At 45.8% G+C, this 20,329-nt stretch overlaps 1 protein-coding gene across 5 annotated transcripts in view; it reads right to left on the bottom strand.

Annotated features, from left to right (window-relative positions):
- The window catches only part of GATB (glutamyl-tRNA amidotransferase subunit B), an 88,479-nt gene that overhangs the window by 13,727 nt on the left and 54,423 nt on the right, over positions 1–20,329 (bottom strand). For 4 of the 5 annotated variants that reach the window (XM_012470031.2, XM_012470032.2, XM_012470033.2 and 1 more), the window contains 3 exons: positions 19,636–19,680; positions 17,114–17,303; positions 4,264–4,397 (listed from right to left, as the gene is read on the bottom strand). In XM_012470031.2, the coding sequence (XP_012325454.2) occupies positions 4,264–4,397; positions 17,114–17,303; positions 19,636–19,680 (369 nt within the window). The remainder of the gene's footprint in view (positions 1–4,263; positions 4,398–17,113; positions 17,304–19,635; positions 19,681–20,329) is intronic. The other variant, XM_064383815.1, reaches the window with a different exon arrangement.

Below are 20,329 nucleotides of genomic sequence, written 5' to 3'. Positions count from 1 at the left end.
TCCATTTAAACCGTAAAACAGAACGGTTGCCTGCTTCCTCTTTACTTGATTTTGGAACAACCAAGCCTACTTTTATTTCGAATTGGGTACCCTTCAGGTTCTTAAAACTCTAGTGCTGGCCAGGTGCGGTGGTTCATGCCTGTGATCCCAGCACTTTGGGAGGCCGAGGCGGGCGGATCACGAGGTCAAGAGATTGAGACCATCCTGGCCAACATGGTAAAACCCCGTCTCTACTAAAAATACAAAAATTAGCTGGACGTGGTGGTGCGCACCTGTAGTCCCAGCTATCGGGAGGCTGAGGCAGGAGGATAGCTTGAACCTAGGAGGCAGAGGTTGCAGTGAGCTGAGATCGTGCCATTGCACTCCAGCCTGGTGGTGACAGGCTCCTTCTCAAAAAGAAAAGAAAACTCTAGTGCTTATGAACTTCTTGGGTAAATAACAGGGGCTCCAGGTCCACTCAACAGGCGAATTTATCCCTCAGCTCCTTTAGAGGCCAGCAAAATGGTTGTTAAATCCCCAACTTCACAGACCAACATATAAAGAAGCCAATCACAAGTCCAGGGACTTGGCTTCCAGTCTTTGGAGCTGTGCCATCTGAGGCAAGTCACCTTATCTCCTAGGGCCTCCGTTTCCTCGTCTGCTAAATGAAAGATCTGAAGATCCCTAAGGTCTCTTCCAAGACTAAAGCTCAGCAATTCCATAAATTTTAACCAACAACATAGAAAAACGGTAAGTTTAAAGCTAAAACATTTCTATTTCCTCCAGAAGCACAAACACCTCATCTTCTTGGAGCTTCCTTGGAATCTTCTGGCTAATGTAAATCTCCCTCCTCTCTGTTCCCACTGCACTGTGTCTAGTTCCAACACTGGAAGCAGCCCATTCTGTCTCGAATTAAAATTCTGATGCTCAAGTTCTAGTCCTCCCCAGGAGACTGACAGCACTTGTAGGGTCAGGGCCAGGTCCTGTTCATCCCCCACATACCACAGAGTGGGGCTCTGGACCTGCTGGGTTCAGGGCTGAACCCCAGTAACATTCCAGAGGCTCCCTATTTGGCTCATCTCCGGCTCTGCACACAGCCACACCTCTTGGCTACTTTTCACCCTCTGCTCCTGCCAGCTACACCAATCATGCCAGTTCTTTGCCGTTCCTGCACCTGGGCTCTGGGTAGGCACTGCCCTCTCCCTTGTGAAATCCTATCCAACCTTGAAGGCTCTGGTAGAGCTGTATCCCATCTATAAAGTCTTCCGCACAGCTCCTGCCTCCAGAGAACGGACACCATATTACCCAGGCTGGTCTCGAACTCCTGACCTCAAGTGATCCGCCCACCTCAGCCTCCCAAAGTGCTGGGATCATAGAATTTCAGCATAAACAGCAGAATTTCTGAATGGAGAGGCCAAGTCTGAGAGGACAGGGATGAAAGAACAAGAGGCAGGCTGGGTGCAGTGACTCACGCCTGTAATTCCAGCACTTTGGGAGTCTGAGGAGGGTGAATCACTTGAGGTCAGGAGTTCGAAACCAGCCTGGCCAACATGGTGAAACCCTGTCTCTACTAGCCAGGCATGGTGGTGGGTGTCTGTAATCCCAGCTACTCAGGAAGCTGAGACTCGAGAATTGCTTGAACCTGGGAGGTGATTGCAGTGAGCAGAGATGGCACCACTGTACTCTAGCCTGGGTGACAGAGTAAAATTCTGTTTCAAAAAAAAAAAAAAAAGACCAAGAGGCAGCAGATGCTACAGAGTTCAGCAGATGGGATGAGGGTGGCAGGCGCTTTGGTATTTAGCACAACACCCTGGAAAAAAGAAGGTAGCTAATACCGAGGCCCACGATGTGCCAGGCACTGTGAATTTTCCCCTCAAAAGCTCTCTGAGGCAGGTCCTGCCATTTTCACTTTGCTGTGAGGAAACTGAAGGTCAGAGGGGGATCTCATTCAAGGTCACTTCCGGTGAGCAGCCGATTCAAGAAGGGAACTAACGCCCTGGCCACACTAACACATGGATGTGTGCATTCACAGCCAGCGGCTGAACATGGGGTTGACACCGTCTAGAGTTAACTTCTTTGAGCAAACAACTGTTGGGAGTTATTTGTCAATATCTGTCTGTCTTCATTCCCCAGGATGCTGCTGAGACAATAACACACCCACCTGGCTTGGGTCTCCCTGCCCCTGGGACCTTGCCAGGCCCTGCCACCTGCCTGCCTATGTGCCTCCAGGGAACTCTCTTCCTAATGCCCATAGTGACACCTGCTGCCCATTCTTTCCTTCTTCAAACCTGCCTTTCCCTTGGTTTGTGTCCCCAGTACCCACCCTGGTTTCCTCGTTTTCCTTCTACTTCTGTGCTGTCGCGCCTCCACTTCCTTCTCTCTGCCCATGCCTCCCAGTTAAAGGCTAGAGAGCCTCAGGTTCCTTCCCCAGCCACCCTAGCACGACACACTCCCTCAAAGTTCTCATCTGTCCAATGGCTTCAAGGACAGACGCTGCTCAGTCCAAGTTTCACTTACGCTGCGCCGTGTCCCTGCATTCCCCAAACTCTCAGGCCCAGACTCCGCTCAGATTTTTCCACGTGCTGTTCCCCACGCCTGGAACACTTCTCCCCGTCAGCCCTGGCCCGTGCCTGCTCATCCTTTCCTCAGGTCTTAGCTTAGTTGCCACCTTCTTTCCCTCCAGAGCACCCCCCGTCACTGCACTGTAGCCACCAGCTTCAAGGCTGCCTGTCCTTTGATTCAGTGACAGTGTCTGTCCCAGGGACTGTGCTTCCCATGCCGGGCACAGAGTTTAGCACACAGCAGAGGCAAAGTGAGCATGAGCTGAATAATGAACCCACGAGAACTCTCAACTGCAAACCTCCCCAAGATCTCATCAGCTGCAGACTCATAGATCTTGCCTACTGGTTAGCCCTGTGAGGGGATGTCTGTCCTGCAGGCAGCTCAAAGTCAGCACGTCTGAAATGGATTACGGCATCTTCCCTCACCCCTGGCCTGTTAAGTTTCCTCCTCTTCCTTTAGCTCCTCCTACATTGAAGTCTGCCCTCTGTTTCCTCTACCCAAACAAGAAATCTGGAAGTTGTGCCAATTGAAATAACTGCTCTCAACTTGGCCTCCTCACTTCAGTCTAGCCACTGCCACCTGGGCTCAGGCCTGGGGCATTTCTCATCTGCATTCCTGCAAGAGGTTCCCAAATGGAATTCCTGCTTCTAGTCTGCTCTCTGACACTGAATATTTGTGTCCCACCCCGAATTCCTATACTGAACCGCGATGGTCTTAGGGGATGGGGCCCTCGAGGAGTAATGAGGTCTAGAAGAGGTCATGAGGGTGTGGTCCCTATGGCGGGAATGCTGCTCCTGTAAGAAGAGACCGGAGGGCCTTTTCTCCCTCCCTCCTTCCTGTTTCACCCCTCAACTCCTGCATGCCACATGAGGCCATCTGTGAGCCAGGCAGAGGGCTTCACCCAGGACTGCATCGGCTGGCACCTAGATCTTGGATCTTCCCCACCTCCAGAACCATGGGAAAGACATGTTGCTTAAGCCACCCAGTCTGGAATTTTGTTACAGTGGCCTGAGCTGACTGAGATGCACTCCATTTCCTCAGTGTGAAACTGGCATGAACTTGCAGTCCACAGCTTTCAAGAGCTGGTGATAAAAGGCAGACATAGTCCTCCAGGTGGCCCTTGGTCATCTCTGCAGCTCTGTCCCCACCATTCCTGCCTGCCTGCCTCAGACTCCTGCAGCTTCTGGCTTTCCTGAGGCTGCCCTGCCTGCTGGTCTCTGAGCTCGGCACTGCTCCACTTTGTCTGTGCAACCAGTCCCTCTCACAGGGACAGTGACTCTCCCTAGTGCTTCAGGGCGTGGCTCAAGCATCCCCTCCAGAGGGGAGCCCTGGTTGGCGCCCCAGCGTCCGTTCAGCTCCCCTTTTGGTGCATTCTCAGTACCCTGTGTGTGCCTCTGACATGAGGATCACCCTGAGGTGGCTGTTTCCTTACAGATCTACAACCTCCACAGTTTGTGAATGTCCGTCTCATTCATCTTTGTGCCCCCAGACTCTGACACAGTGCAAAAAACATAGTGCACAGCCATAGATTTGAAGAAATAAATACATTTTTACACAGGCTAGAGAACATATTTAGAATGTGGAATCCACAGGGGATGTTTGTGTCATGTCAGGATATCCTGAGGGAGAACAGGGAGGGCCAAAAACTGGACCTGCCCTATTTCCAGGGCTTCTGGGCAGACCTCATCACAAAGGAAGAAATTAATCCCAGACCTCACTCACCTCTCACTGACAGCGAGGTTCTCTTGCTTTAAATAGCCCAGAAAAATGTTGAGGACCCAACTCGTCACCTTTTTTGGCTCTGCCCTAGTTTCTTTTATCACATTTTGGAAGAACTCCAGTAGGCCGACTTCGTTCTGTTAAAAAAAAAAAAAATTATATAAAGCCTCCCCAAAAATGAAAGATCAGCATTCTGAAGGCAAATCTGAAACTGTCACCCTTTGCCTCCTCTGAGACAGCCACTTTTTCTTTGCTAAACCCTGAGATGTCACCAGAAAATTCTGATCACTTTTAGCTAATGAAAACTATTCTACTACTGTCACTGTGCATTTACATAGCATTTTCTCAAAAGAATAAACACATTTTAGAGAGCCCTGGCTTTGCAGACCAGAGGATGGTGAAATTCCACATCCCCAAAACTCACTTGCTTTCTCCGTGTCTGCTGTGTGCAACCTACAACCTCCAGCCCTGAGCTGTAAACTGGGCCTAAAATATCTGGCCTGAGTTTAACGCCCCTTTCTCTTTCCAGGCCTGTCCTCTGCTGAAGTCCTAGTAATTGCTAGAAAAGAGGGTAAAAAAAACAAAGCAAATCAAGAAAGCACAAACAGAATATTCTACCTCTGAAAAATCAAAAGTGGATCATAACTGTATTGAACCTCACGTAATGACAAGAAATAGACAGGGATGGTTCTGAAACGTTTTCAAAATGAGGGAGAACATGGGCACATGTGACCCACTTAGGCCGCTTAACAGCAGGTGGAAGGGCAGCAGCCTCCGAGCCTTCTGAGTTGAGCCACGTAAAACAGACCCTGCCTCTTACTGTGTTCTGGGAAAACGATCAGCTGGAGACTTCTTTCATCAAGACTGTACCGTTTCTTCTCCTCTGGACTGTCAGCCCATGAGTCAGGGCCAGGCTCTCCTTGTTCACACTAAGGCTACAGCTAAGTCCATGCTGGACCATGGCAGCTGCTCAGTATTAGGTTGGTGCAAAAGTAACTGCGGTTTTGTCATTCCTTTCAATGGCAAGAACCGCCAATTACTTTTGCACCAACCTAATATCAGCAGATGGAACTGGTATCTCCCATCAGCATGTATGTGTGGTGGAAATCACACGCGAGCACTCATTCTTTTCATACCATGTTCACCTTTAAATACTGCAATATCCACAATTAGGCATATGACCAGCCCTGAGACACTTACCACGTCCTGTACTACAGCTCGCTGCCAGCTCAGATAGTTTTGGCAGAATTGAGAAATTTAGCTAAGTCCATCCCCACTATTTATTTTTTTTATTTATTTTTTGAGATGGAGTCTCACTCTGTCTCTCAGGCTGGAGTGCAGTGGCACGATCTCGGCTTACTGCAACCTCTGCCTCGTGGGTTCAGGCGATTCTTCTGCCTCAGCCTCCCGAGTAGCTGGGACTACAGGCACATGCTACCACACCCTGCTAATTTTTTTTGTATTTTTTAGTAAAGACGGGGTTTCACCATGTTGGCCAGGCTGGTCTCGAACTCCTGACCTCAAGTGATCCGCCCGCCTCGGCCTCCCAAAGTGCTGGGATTCCAGGCGTGAGCCACAGCACCCTGCCCACCCCCACTATTTCAATAAGAAAAATCAAAACTTGTGCTGCTCAGGAAGGGAAGGCTGAAATTTCCAAATTCAGAGGATATACATGTTAAGTAGTAGATCTTCCTTACCTACAGAAATTCAAATCAAACCACACTTTTCTTGAAATATTCCTTTGAAGTTCACACTGCACCTAAGGCTCCACCTCCACTCCTTTCAGAGACCTTTCATTAACCAAAAGAACATTCTGGAAAAAATGAGATACTGGGAAGAAGCAAGATATTCTAACAAAAGGGCTCTCCAAGTGTAGCTATTGTAGCTGCTGGAATACACACACAGGCACAGTAAAAATTCCATAATAATAAAAAAAAACCCTACATGTTCTTTGTAACAGATAAATTCTCTGGTGAAAAGCCTACTGAATAATCCTGTAATCATCTCTTGAATCTCTTTTCAAGCCAGTGCTATTATTCTGCTCATGCTAAACCAGGGCAGAGGCCACCTCGGCAGCCCAAGCTTGACTACAGATAAAGGCAGAGCCAGGCAAGTCGAAGAGGAAGTTCTGCTTAACTTATGGAAAAGAATTCAAACTTCCACAATAGTACACAAATCACTGGGGAAACAGAAAACTGCTATCTGGCCCAAATCAGACGGGCAGAATTCCCTTTGTTCTAACCCAGACAGGCTGGCCCACTGGTAAAATGAGCTGTCAGGAGAACTCTTTGCTTTGCCAGGGAAAGGGTTTTCTAAATCCACCTAGAAATATTGCACTTAAACTCACAGGCTTGGCTGAGTTGCTGGGAAGTGATGAATATCTATTCCTCTACCCTTGGGTGGTTTTTTTATTGGATGGATAACACGGCAAGTCAGATTTCTGTTTGTCTTTTCATGTCAGTGCTGTGATGAAGCCTCTCTGAGCTGGAACTGTATTTCACTAGGGGATACAGGGTTTCAGTCCACAATTTAAAGCAGACAGGAAAATCTGCAGTGGTGATGGGGTGAGCCATAGGGAGTGGGGCTGAAGGAGGCCGAGCCACAGCCACCCAGGGAATGATGGATCAATAAAAGCTGCACATGGCCCGCACTGCTATTCATAGCAGAAGCCCACTTCTCAGGGAAGGAACACACGCATTCTAGTTTCCTAGTCTTCTTAGTTTTTCCAAGAGACTGGAAATGCTAATAAGCTTGGCACGAATCTCAGAAGTCTCCAGTGAACATGTCAGTGCAGCCATCTGGTTTTCTGAGAAAAACAGTGAGCCGGTAATTCCCTTACATAAAAATCATATGAAGAACAATGCAGAAAGGCCACCGCACTAGGGGAACGCCAACGTCCTCCTCAAAAGCAACAAGCAATCACTCGACTCAGGATGAATCTACCCTACATGCGACAGAACTGCAACTTCGGCGACACAGAGAGTCGTGCCCCCTGGCTGACTACGACTCTAATTGTTCCTTCAGAGACGGCTAAAGCAGCAGGCATGACTGGTGTTGTCTTTTGTATAATACCAGACAGTCTTTACAGCTCTATGACTGGGAAGCATCTTTTTCACATTTTAATCAAATTTCCCAAAGCACTGAATTACACTCAGAACCAGTACCTGCTCAGCTTCTCGACGCAAATGGGAACCCTTGATTGCTAATGATTTGTCAGGTGATCAATGCTGGTGTGAGGCAAAGCAGAGGGCCCAGCATACCACCATTGCCTGCTCAGCGAAGGAACCTCTATCTACCCTTGCACCAGGCCCTGGGAGCAATCTGCCCGAAGCTGTCTTCTGCATCCCACCTTCAGAGACGATCAAATGCAAATGGTGGAAGACTGTTCAGTTGGAACAGGATGAAGGCTGATTTCTCAATTGCATTTCTTGTTCTAAGTCACACACCCTGTGAAGCTGATGACAAGCCAGAAATGAGGAGGACTATATTTATTTACCAGAAGGTAACCTGATAGACCCAGCTGCCCAGTGGCAGATTCAGAGAAGAAAAAGCAGTCCAGAAGAATGCGAGTTGAGGAACAGCTGGTTATGTGACAGGGAGTGTCCTGACAGCTACAAGGGATCCCAGATGAGCCATTCTGGGCTAGTCAAAGGTGCTCAAGAATATCTACTGAGTAAATCTGCTAGACACGGAGATCAGCACCAGGCCCTGAGGGTGGCTGTGTGAGGCTGCTGCTGAGGATAATGATAAGCAGAGCTGAAACAGCAGCAGCAATGGGAACCAGGCACTGTCTACGCGCTCTCTCCACATTACCTCAATGAATCCCAGCAACAAACCTCTGAGCTCAGCTCTCAGGACTCTCTTTTACAGGTGAGGACGTGGACACACGAACTTGCTTGAGGTCGCACAGCAAGAGAGCACTAGAACTAGGACCAAACCTCTGCAGTCTGTGCTTCTAACCTCTGCGTGGCACCGCCTTCGAGGAAGGAAAGGTCATGGTCTTTGCCTGCCTGGGGACTGAAACTGAGCACTCAGGAGTGCCAGGCGCAACAGGAGGCAGCCAGCTCATCCGACGAACGCGCTTTCCCACACTGCCATTATTTTATTTGAGAGCTGCCAGCTGTTCAAAGGTTCTTAACATATGAAAAATGGTGCAAGGAAATTAAGTTTGAAATTAGAAGGAGAAAATGGCAGGTTTGCTTTCTGCCTTTGCCAGTGTATACCTAGGCCACGTGGCACTCAGCTGTGGCATGACACACACCTGCTCCCAGACTAGGAAGAGAGCCACCTGCACACTGCACAGGCCATGCTGGGCTCTGGGGAAGGAGGGCGGCCAGGGCTCCCCTGCCCCTCTCCTGCCCCTGCCTCACCTCTGCATCCCCTCCCTTGACTACTGCTGCACCGGAAAAGTCCTGCGAGCACACCTAAACCTGGACACTGCACGATCCTGAACAAGACGAATCCTGTTACTTCTCATATTGTTTTGGTATTAAGCATATTGTATTTTATTTGTTATTGCATTCTAATTCCTCTAATAGGGTAACTCCTACTTAACTGGGCAGGTCATGCCTGGGAACTGCTGACTATACAGAGACTCTGCATCTGCAGACGAACCACAGGGGTTTCAACTGGACAAGGCTCTCCCATGTCACAATGTGTCATTTTGCAGAGGCACACACTGGAATTGCATCCGTCCCCTTTGTGGCGGGGATGCTGGGGTAAGCATACACTGAGCATTTGGGCAGACATTGGAGGAGGCTCCTCACCTATGTATCTGTGCAGGCTCTGCTGTTTTATTATTCCTGTGGATCTGGTCATTCTTACAAAGTGAGAAAAACAAAACTCAAATACAACAGCTATGTAAAAAATGGCCCTGAAAATAACGCCAAATGCTAGTGCTGGGGATGGTGATGACGTAAAGCGGCCCGAGACAGCGATGGCTCTCAGCCAGAAAGCAGGGTCAGGGCAAGGCTAAGGACCAGAATGTTTAGGGGGGCAGTGGCTCGGGTGGGTGATGGGAATCGGTGCCCCCTCTGCTTTTCACAGAAACAGGAAGTGGCTGCGAACATCTTTCGGCAAGTGCTCCTGTGGACAGAAAAATTACGCATCAGGAGAGGCCTCTTCAGTGGAGAAAACAAGGAAGTTATTAGTGGTGTGAGGCTGGCACAGGAGACACGACACCCCTCAAGAGCGCCAGGAGAAAGCCAGAAGAGCACAGAGCCGCCACTGCTGCCGGCGAGAACATGGGGACCTGCGGAGGCTCTCAAACGGACCCACAACACCACGGTTTGTTCTCCCAAGGAACACACAACTAGGGGTCCATGGCCCTGTTCTAGTCCTCACAATTTTCATTCCTGGGTCACTTCCCCAGCAGGGCTTGGGAACCCCTAAAATCTGAGCGACACGTTGGTCCCAACCATTTTGCTTGTGCTATGTTCCCAGCAAAGCAGGAAAGTAGACAGATCTTGAGTTCAACTCAGGTGCCAGTTCCATTCAGGGGATATTTAGACTAACGTGAAAATGACTTTACATCCTCTGAGATGCACTAACTCCAAGGGAGTTGCTGAAGGAAACCAATTTGGGAATAACAGCTTCCCTCAAATAATCAAAATCCAAATAATTCAGGTACTACAAGCTGACAGCAGACCGGCACAGCTAAAAGGCTGTATCTGCACGAACAGGACACAGGCAGTGCATTGTCAAGAAATCAATTCCAATTGTAGTCACATTCCAGTGTGCCTAATACCACCACTGTCAGATCGTCCCCTCATGGAGAGTTGCTCAATAGGAGCTTTCTGGCTGGAGCTCAAAAACAGCGCAACGGAGGCAGTGAGGATTTGCTCATTCCTCTAAGATCTCCCTGAAACCTGAAATAATATACATTCATCCTGAAAAGGAAATTATTCCACAAGAAATTGGGCTTTGAGATGGGTTGGGGACAGAACCTCTGTGGGTCCCCAACGCTGGCACTCAGGACTTTACTCCTCCCTGCACTGTCTCCCTACTGGGCAGGCTCCTGAGGGGTCACATGGCTCTGAGCCCAGAGCATCTTCCCCTCTGAAAGGTCCTCATCTCTTGCATCCAAAAGAAATGAACCACTGGTTTTACAGAAGTAGAGTTAGATGATACATCTTTTTTTTCAACTGTACCAGAACGAAACGTTGGTTATTTTTCTAGGGTACAGAGTCACTGTAAAAGCACCCTTAAGCTAGCAAGCACTGGATGGATTTTTATAAAATGAAGAATAAAATCAATTTAGGAAATTGCATGGAGCTGAAATATGGTGCGTGACGATGTTGGCTAAATGGGTCTTCCTTCAGCAGTAGTGAGAAGGTGAGTACTCTGCACCTTAGTAAGTCTGGCCAGTCTAAAACCGGTCAATACGGTTTCAGATACTATTAACATTAAAGTAGTATTACATATGGGATGTACAGATATTTACCATGGGAAATTATTTTATAGGCAATTCATCCAGAAAGCAAACCAGGTCATTTCTAGCTTGCTAGACACTTAAAGGAAAATTCTTGGAAAACAATCCACTTAACAACCAGCTGTAGTCATGATATCTTTTCTGTTTCTTTGTCCCTTGGAGACACCTTAACCTTTTCCATGATGTCAGAAACAAAGGATTATGATTTTAAAAGTGGAAGAACCAGCTGGAGAAAATGAAGTTGTGTAAGTAAGAAGACACATCTTGAGGCTGAGTATAAAGACAAACACGAGCACACGGCAGCCCTGGGTGCCGATTCGAAGGTTCACAAGCACATCTTCCTGCAGTCTCACTGGGGCCATGCTGGATTTTTCCACAGCCCTGCCTTTCGTGCCTCTCAATGAACTGTTTTAGCCCGTTGCTTGGTGTCAACGTTCTTCTCCCTGGCGGCATATTCCTGGGAGTCTGCTTGGCTGTATTTAGACTTTTTTTTAGATTCAATGAAGATTTGGCTGTGCCTGTCATCTTCGGGGTAAGTGAGTCATTGCCTCCTCTTTCAGCTGGGGAGGGAAAGCTCTGGTCACCCTTGCAGAGCCCTCCCAGCTCTGAAGTGTCAGAGGTGAGATGTGGAATCAAGGGTATCTGTCTCGAGTCAGTGTTTTAACTCAATGCCCTGTAGGACTGCTCCAGACAGTTAAAAGCATCATGGAAAGGCTGAAACACTGACATTTGGAACTAGCATCCGGCACTGTAGTCAGAGTGGCAGGCCCTCAAGAAACACTCGGGATGCTCTGGCTTCCTCCACTGAAATCTCCCACACATGAGCTTCCTATCTACTGACTTCATGCACAGCCAGGGCCCTGCCAGCTCATCTCTGCTTCACACCAAGTACCTATTACGTGCCAGGCTTGAAGGACTGGAGGCACCAGGCAAAATCAAGCCACAAACCTCACAAACTCTGCCTTATGTGGAGACACTTCTCAGATTCTTTTTTCTTTTTTTTAAATTTTAGAGACAGGGTCTCTCTCTGTTGCCCAGGCTGGACTCCAGTGGCACAACCACCAGCTCACTACAGCCTCGAATTCCTGGGCTCAAACAATCCTCCTGCCTCAGCCTTCCGAGTGTCTGGGACTACAGGTGTGTGCCACCATGCCCGGCTAATTAAACACATTTCTTTTTGTAGATACAGAGGTCTTATATGTTGTTGCCCAAACTGGTCTTGAAATCCTGGCCAAAAGTGATCCTCTCACTTTGGCCTCCCAAAGTGCTAGAATTACAGGTGTGAGTCACCGTGCCTGGCACTTCCCAGTGATTCAGACAGGACTCAAGTGCCTCCCACAGAAGGTTTAAGAAACAAAATAAATAAAGCTGCAGAGAACAGCTTATATTACTTTTCTTCTAACTTTATTTTTCTACTTAGAAATTAGACATGATTTCTGCTTTTCATTGGCGTTGACTGATTTTCACTAAATTTAGTGGATGGCACTTTATGTTTATTTATAGGGCAGTCTGGCATCTTAAAAACCAATAGGAGTGGTAAAAACTTTTAAATGAATCTGTGTCCTCTGACTGTGCTTCACAAAATGCTAGTGGGACTATATAGGGCATGAATATTAACAAAAGTAAAAACTCGATTTTCTCCACTAATGAAACAAAAGTGACCCCAAACAGCAATTAACTAAAACATTATTTCTGTTTGACATTACAGCACATTATATATGCAAGTGGGCAGCAGAGCTTAGGAATGAAGAGCCTGGGCCTCGAAGTCAGCATGATCTGAATGTGGCTCCAACTCGGGCTTGGGGAAGTTACTGAAGCAAAGAGGTTACGTTTCTCTACCTGCAAATGGGGAGAGCAGCAGTTCCTGCCTCAGAGGGCTGCTGCAAGGATAGATTAAGAAGTGGTACAATGTGAACCGCGGAGCACGCTGGAAGCAGGCAGCCTTTTCTAGGCTGCTTAGGCAAATGGCTCCAATGCTTCTGTGTTCTCTGAATGAAGTAAGGCACAGAGTTTAGGAAGAGATGCCCCACAGAAATCAGCCGGGGAGGATTTTACTAAGAAAAATGCACATGCATATAATTCTGATCATTCTATTATAATAAATACTACTGATATACTGACTCAGAGAAAAACCAGTTATGCTATTAGAATCCCTCATTTTTCAGAATGCTAATGGCTGGATTTCAGCTTTAACATTTCTATTCTTTAATCTTTACAAATGAGGTCATGTAGAGAAAACGAAATGCTTATATACTGTTGCTGGGAATGGAAATTAGTACAGCCTCTATGGAAAACAGTATGGAGGTTCCTTAAAGAACTACAAGTGGAGCTACCATTCAATCCAGCAATCCCACTACTGGGCATCTACCCAAAGGAAAAGAAGTCATCATATAAAAAAGATACCTGCACTCAAATGTTTATCCCAGCACTATTCACAACAGTAAAGACATGGAATCAATGTAAGTGTCCATCAGTGGATGACTGGATAAAGAAGTTGTGGTATATATACACAACGAAATATTATTCAGCTATAAAAAAAGAATGGAATCATGTATTTTGCAGCAACAGGGATGGAACTGGAGGCCACTATCTTAAGTGAAACAACACTGAAACAGAAAATCAAATATCACATGTTCTCACTTATAAGCAGGAGCTAAATAATGTATACCCAGGGACACAGAATGTGGAACAACAGATACTGGAGACCTGGAAGGGTGGGAGGGGAATAAGGGATGAGAAATACTAGAACAATGTATATTATTTGTGGTGATGACTTACACTGTAAGTCCAGACTTTACCACTATGCAATATATCTATGTATCAAAATTGCAACTGTAGCCCCTACATTTATATAATTTTATAATCATATAAATATTTGTATATATATTTATGATATATACAAATTTATATATATAGAAAAACTAACCTTGGTTCTCTAGCTTTTGTCAAGTTGCCTCAAGATACACACACACACGAAATTAAGTTGCCTTGATTTCTTATACAGGAAATTGATTTCACATATATACATAAATCAATTTTATATATATATATATATATATATATGAAATCAAGGCAACTTGACATAAGCTAGAGAAGCAAGGTTAGCTAAATAGGATGAAGTTTTAGGTGGGGCAAGATACCCCATGATTCTCTGGGTCGTCAAAGCATGGTTTATATATCTGACCTTTGGAAACAGAGATGCTTTTATCAGGAACACTGCTTCTCCCAGGATCTTCTTGTGTGCTGTGATAACTTCTCATTCACTCACCTGTCTGCCCACCCAGTCACGGAGTACCTACTATGTGTCAGGTTTGTGTGGTAGATGCTAAAGTATAACGTTAGAGTTCTGTTATTCAAATAGAACTCAAATAGAGTTCAAATATTAAGACTAATTTGGTGCTCACTGCACAATAAAATGACAAGATAAATTAAAGACTAGAGTTAAATTCTGCAGTTTTTAATCCTTCATGGGGGAGGTGTGTGTGGGGGTGGGTCTGGGCATAAGGCTTAATTTAATAAGCAATCCGAAGGCACGGAGCACAGCGTCACAGCTCTGCATAGCACACCTCCACCACTGCTATTTATTTAATGAATACTCCTGGGCACTCTTTAAATTGAAAGATGGTTCATTAGATTTGTGCGTCTGCCCTTCTCAGCAATCTGTTGTGTTTCTGATGAAGGCAGGAAAAAAACATGAACATATCATTTTCGGGTATGTTATGAGTAACGCAGCTTCCAATGATTACAAGTCATAAAGGGCTCAGGCTGCCTAATTTCAGGAAAACAATTTGTCTGAACCATTATCTTTCCATTCCTCTCTCATTCTAATCTCTTATCTTGGAAATTTTAAATACTAGCCCTTTAAAGGAAAAATACTAATCACCCAATACATTATCTGTAAGCCATAAAAATAAGCACGTTTTTAAGGTATCAAAAAAAAAGTCCTTTCAAAAATGGCCAAAAAATTCACCCTTTTTGTCCCAATCAAGTTAACTACTAAATCTTGTGGGCCCTGATCCTGCACTATACATCTACCTAGTGTAATCTGTCCTGGGGGCTGGTTACTGTAGTGGGGTGTATGTGTGTGTGCACATGCACGCGTGTGTATGTGTGTATATAAATTCTTGGAAGGCAAAAACAAACTAAAAAAAAATCTTGTGTTTCTGTCTCCGTACGTGCTATACAGAAGATGCTAATAAAAGTGCTGAACTAGGCTTGGTGTGGTGGCTCACACCTGTGATCCCAGCACTTTGAGAGGCAGAGGCAGGAGGATCACTTGAGGCCAGGAGTTCAACCAGCCTGGCCAACATAGCAAAACCCTCTACTAAATACAAAAAATTAGCCAGGTGTGGTGGTGCATGCCTGCAATCCCAGCTACTCAGGAGGCTGTGGTGGGAGGATCACTTGAACCTGGGAGGTGGAGGTTGCAGTAAGCCAAGGTCATGCTACTGCACTCCAGCCTGGGCAACAGAGTAGAGACCCTGTCTTCCTACTGCCAAATAAAAAAAAAAAGTTCTGAACTACATAATTGAAGGTAGGTTTCCCTATACAGGGCTTTAAACTATTAAAAGATAGGCTCACTCATTTGCCAGCCCCTAGCAAACACCTATTTAATGCCTATTAGGTTTGGTGCCATGCAGGACCCATGAATCAAGACAAGGACACAAACACAAATATAAAAATGTCCCTGCCCTCATGGAGCTTATGCTCAGTGAGGTGAGGCGCTGTCCTCATCACCCCTCATCAATGGCCGAAGAGTGACAATCCTAAGGACGTGCCCTCTGACGGGGGCATAGATTCTCATACAGTGCCTTGAACAGAAACAGCTGTATTCCTGAGAGGAGATTCTGAAAGTTTCTAATACTCTCTTATGGAGACAGCTAATACACACACACAGAAATTTATGTTATATATAGTGGATTTCTCTCTGAAATCACATTTTGAGCAAAGAAACCTTGGCTTCTTGGTTCATCATACACTACCTCAAAGGCTTGGCTTCACCTCCCGCCGAGTGGAGGGAGATAACTTAAGTCTTTGAGGCTGAGTAGCCTTGGTCCCTTCCGCCCATCTCCTATGTAATTTCACAAATCGTAATAAAATGTAGGGCTGGGATTCAGAGTTTATTTCAAGTAGGTTGGAAACTCAAGTGTCAAGATGGTGGGGAAGGCGTATAAGACTACAACGTAGTTTTGTTACATCAACCTAGGAAAAACACATGAATTGTAAGAGGCTTTGGGTTCAGAGGTGCTCTGTACGGAACGCTGACTAAGTCATAGTCAAAGTGTGGCATTAAGCACTGCTGATGTGCGTGTCTGTGCTGAGTAACAGAGATGAAGCAGTCCTTGCCTTCAAGATGCTGAGCAACATACACTAATAAGTACTCAAAAGACAGTGATGTGATTGCCAGAGAGGTAAGAAGAAGATAAAACATCAGCCCACAGGAGACAGTGACCAACTCTGCTTCTCCAAGTAGCTGATATCAGGAAGATAAAGAGAGAATCAATCATTCAACACACATCTGACTGCCTACGTTGTACTGTAAATACTATGATACTGTTATTGAAAGTGTACAAATAGATACATAAATATGTATATTCCAGCATCCCAACGTACATTGTTATGATTGGCCATCTAAAAAGCAAAAATTGAGAGTTTCCACAGATCCTGCTGCCCCCAAAACAAGTGTGGCATATACCGATTTCCTGGAAGACGCAGCAACAAAACTTCCCACTTCCTTCCTAACAGACAAGATGACAACTGTGACAAAATGCTACACTCACTGATGCTGCATCACTTTAATGCTGTCACAACAGAGAAAACCACACAGCCCCAAGCAGCTTCGAAAACGATGGAAAATCCCTAAGCAGATCTCAACACTGTCAGGCTCTCCACTGGCCCCGTCAGACGCAGCCTCAGGCCTCAAAGGACTGATACTTTTAGTCAGAGTTTTCAGCATTTTCTGTGGAATAAACGTTTTCTTCTGAAATTGGCAAAACAACTGGCTGGCTTTTGAGAACCCAACATCCTGCCAGCCCTGTCATGGTTCGATACTGCCAGACATCTAGAAGCCCTATACATTGATTTTCTTTTGTCCTTCAGACACGTGGGAAAAACTCATCCATAACATTCGGACAGTCTTCAAGAAGTCTCTACAGCTTCTGTGGGCAGGTGTTCATTTCTACATTGAACAAATGACTAACATGAGATTGTGTTTCATCTCCTGGTTGTATGAGGAGCATTTACCATAAAGCATAATGAGCAAAGGTTACTACATCTTATTCTTCTCAGTAACATCTATAGTCCAACCCAAGAAATGTGCCCACTCCACTTAGAGCCCATGGCAGCCTGTGTGTGCCGGGGCCTCTGTAGGGCACTGCTAACTCTGCTGAACTGGGACTGTCTTGGCATCGGATTGAGACCTACCAGCAAAGTGAAGCTGTGTTCTGGCAGCATCCCATACTGTTGGACAAGCCTCTCTCGGGTCACACTGGGGAGCTCCGGGAGCATCTCCCGGATCTGGTCGATGTTGATCACTTGCTGTGGGTCTGCATCTGTGGGCAGAGATGTGGCGTCGTAGAGCAGGAGGGGAGGCAGGTTAGGTTCCGGCATGAACCTGGGCAGACAAAGGGGAAGGGACCTGAATCCGGAGTCCTTGGATTAATGAGAAAACAAAACTTACCCCAGTAATATGAATGTTTCTGTGTGTAGATGCCATCTTACTTGCAAATATTTTCAAATGTCCTATTTTGTCAATCCCGTTTCCCAGGGAAGCCTTTGCACAAGTGTCAAAACCTCCAAACCCACCCTTCTCCATGCTTATCAATAAGATGAGTGAAAGAAGCACAACACAGGCTTGAAGGCACACTGGGATGTGTAACTGTGGACAATTCATTCCACAGTTCATCAGGAATTGTGTCCACAGTTGTGTGTTGCTTCATGACAGGGATATGTTCTTAGAGATGTGTCGTTAGGTGATGTCGTCATGGGAACATCACAGAGTGCACTCCCACGAACCTGGATGGTCAGCCTACTACACACAGGCCATGTGGAACAGCCTCCTGCTCCTAGGCTACTGAGTGTCCCGAATCCTGTAGGCAACTGCAACACAGTGGCAATGGTGTACCTAAGTATGTCTGAATGAGAAAGGGACAGTAAAAATGCCATATTAGAATCTTATGGGACCCCTGTAGCATATGTGATCCACTGTTGACAGAAACATCCATATGTATGCATGACTATGTCTTCATAAAGACACAGGCTGGAAAAAATAGGACCAAATGAGAACAATTTGCTTATCAGAATGAAAGATGACTTTCCCCCCATTTCCACATTTCTACTATTTTTAGCAGCATTTACATAATAAATAAAAAATAGAAAGAAAAAAATATACCCTTGAGAAATAGAAGAAATGAATGAATGGATTTTGCCTAAATAAAATGTGGCAGCTGGAGGAGAGAGAGGGAGGGAGGGATGAAGAGGTGGTGCACAGGGCACAGTGAGGCAGGGGAACTTCTCAGTGTGCCGTGATGGTGGATGCATGTCACTGTGCCTATGTCAAAACCCACGCAATGTACCACACAAACAGTGAAGCCTAGTGTAAACCATGGACTCTAGCCAATAAGGAAGTGTGAATATCAGTTCATCATTGTAACAAATGAGCATCTTGCATTACTGTGGTGCATAACAGGAGACTCTGGGGGCAGAGCGGGAAGGGGGAGTACATGAGAACTCTGGACTTTCCAGTAAATTTTACTGTAAAGCTAAAACTGCTCCACAAAATGAAGGGAATCAATTTTTTTTAAATGTGGAAGCTGCACCAGCGCATGTAATCATTTGAAACAAGATGTCCCTCCCTATTCTCTTTCAGCACTAATGGCTTCTCTCTGCCCATTTTTGTCAAAGAGCTTACGTAGAAAAACAGGGTATGCAGAAGCGGTGGTTCGGAGGGAACGGATTCAAAGTGCATTCAACCCATGGCCTCACTGCCAGATCTCTTTTGTGAGTTAGTCTGGTTTCTGAAGGCAAGAAAAAAACCCAGGGGAAGCTTCCTGCAGCTCACTATCATTTGCAGCATCATGCTGAGGCCACAGGCGGATGGAAAGCCGGACTCCACGCTCAGGGGAAGGAATACCAACAGGGCAGGGAGCAACACTCAGGAATAAAGTGGCTTCCTCGGAGAACAGACTCACCCAGTTAATTAAAGTAATTTTGACTCTAGCAGACACACGATGGGAGTTCTAGGGGTGAGGTTCATGCTAAGGGTTTATGAGTTTCTTCTTGCCCACATAAGCAGGCTAATTTTGATCCTCATCAGTAACAACAGCTACATTTGCATCTTTCTGCCCTTCACAAAGGAAAGGTGGGCTGATCTCAACAACTTTGCTGCTTAAAACTTCAACCTGCTAACCTCGATGAGAAAAAAAATGAAAGGTTCAATTTATCTTAAGCCTGTTCTTATTATTTGCTTTATCTGTGGGTCTCGTATTAAGTAGTTCAACTTAATTTATCAATTAAATAGCATCACGTGAGATTCAAGGGAACTACCATCAGCATACGCTATCAACATCTCTTTTCTCATTTTTTCTCAAGGAGCTTCATTCAGTGTATTACTGAATCAGTTACTGAACAGAAGACTAACACAGCCTAGGCCCCAACCTCAGCTGCCATCCTCTCAGCTCAACTATGACAACTCTGACACAGAAGTGAATGAACAAGTTCTTCCAAAAGCTGAACCAGTCAAACAAGGCAGCTGAGGCTACCAAATCAAGAAACCAGTACTTCTCTCAGTGTGCATGTCAAAGAGGAAGTCTAGATGTCCCATCATGTAACAACGACAAAAAGTGCTTCCTAAAAATTGTTCAGGATCATTATGTTGAACTTTAAATGAATTTGAAATACCCTCAGCCCCTGATATGTATCGGTATTTTGTCATAAGGAGTAACTACCTGTAGTCCTGTTTTGCTTCCTTGTCTCTCATTGACACGGTGCACCTAGAATAAAGAAGAAAACATTAAACACTGCACGTAGCATCGGCTAGCCTATATGCGGGGAAGGGCTCCCCTACCAATAAAGCACACAGGCAAAATCAACCTCTGTGGCCTTCCATGGGAAAACCTTAAATGGATACATTCAAAAAATAATAAAGAAAGCAAAATGTATAGAATAATTTTTTTAAAAAGAAATAACTTCAATGTATCCAGCTTTCAGCCAGCTCAAACTCGGCTTTAGAGCTTTTTTTCAGTATTCTGCTTAAAGTATACAATCTTCAAAATTCTGAGTCAGAAAATTAAGGTCCAAGTTATCTAAAACAAAAACAAGGCATCTCTACAACCAGGTCTTCATTCTGTTCCATCTCTAGCTTCAGCTGGGAGAGGTCTGACAGATTATTAAGGAAGTAAAGATTCTTGCCACAAGGCAGGTAAGCTGGAAGCAGAGAAGGGAAGGACCTACAACGAAGCCCTGGGGCACAGTCTGGGTCACTTCAAGTCTCCTAGCAGCCCTGGGGCATTTTATATCCCTGTAGGGTACAGAACTTTTGTAATTTCACTAATGAGGAAACCTAAGTGCCTCCTTCAAGGCCATATGGCTGGTCAGCGGCTGAGCCCAGCCATCTCCAATGCTGCCTGGCTGGGGTCAGGA

The sequence above is a fragment of the Aotus nancymaae genome, unplaced genomic scaffold, assembly GCF_030222135.1.
Source record: "Aotus nancymaae isolate 86718 unplaced genomic scaffold, 86718_ANA_hifiasm-v0.15.2.pri h1tg000033l, whole genome shotgun sequence".
NCBI lineage: Eukaryota > Metazoa > Chordata > Mammalia > Primates > Aotidae > Aotus > Aotus nancymaae.
The sequence above is the reverse complement of the archived record's forward strand: the minus strand, read 5'-3'. Positions and strand labels throughout refer to the sequence as shown.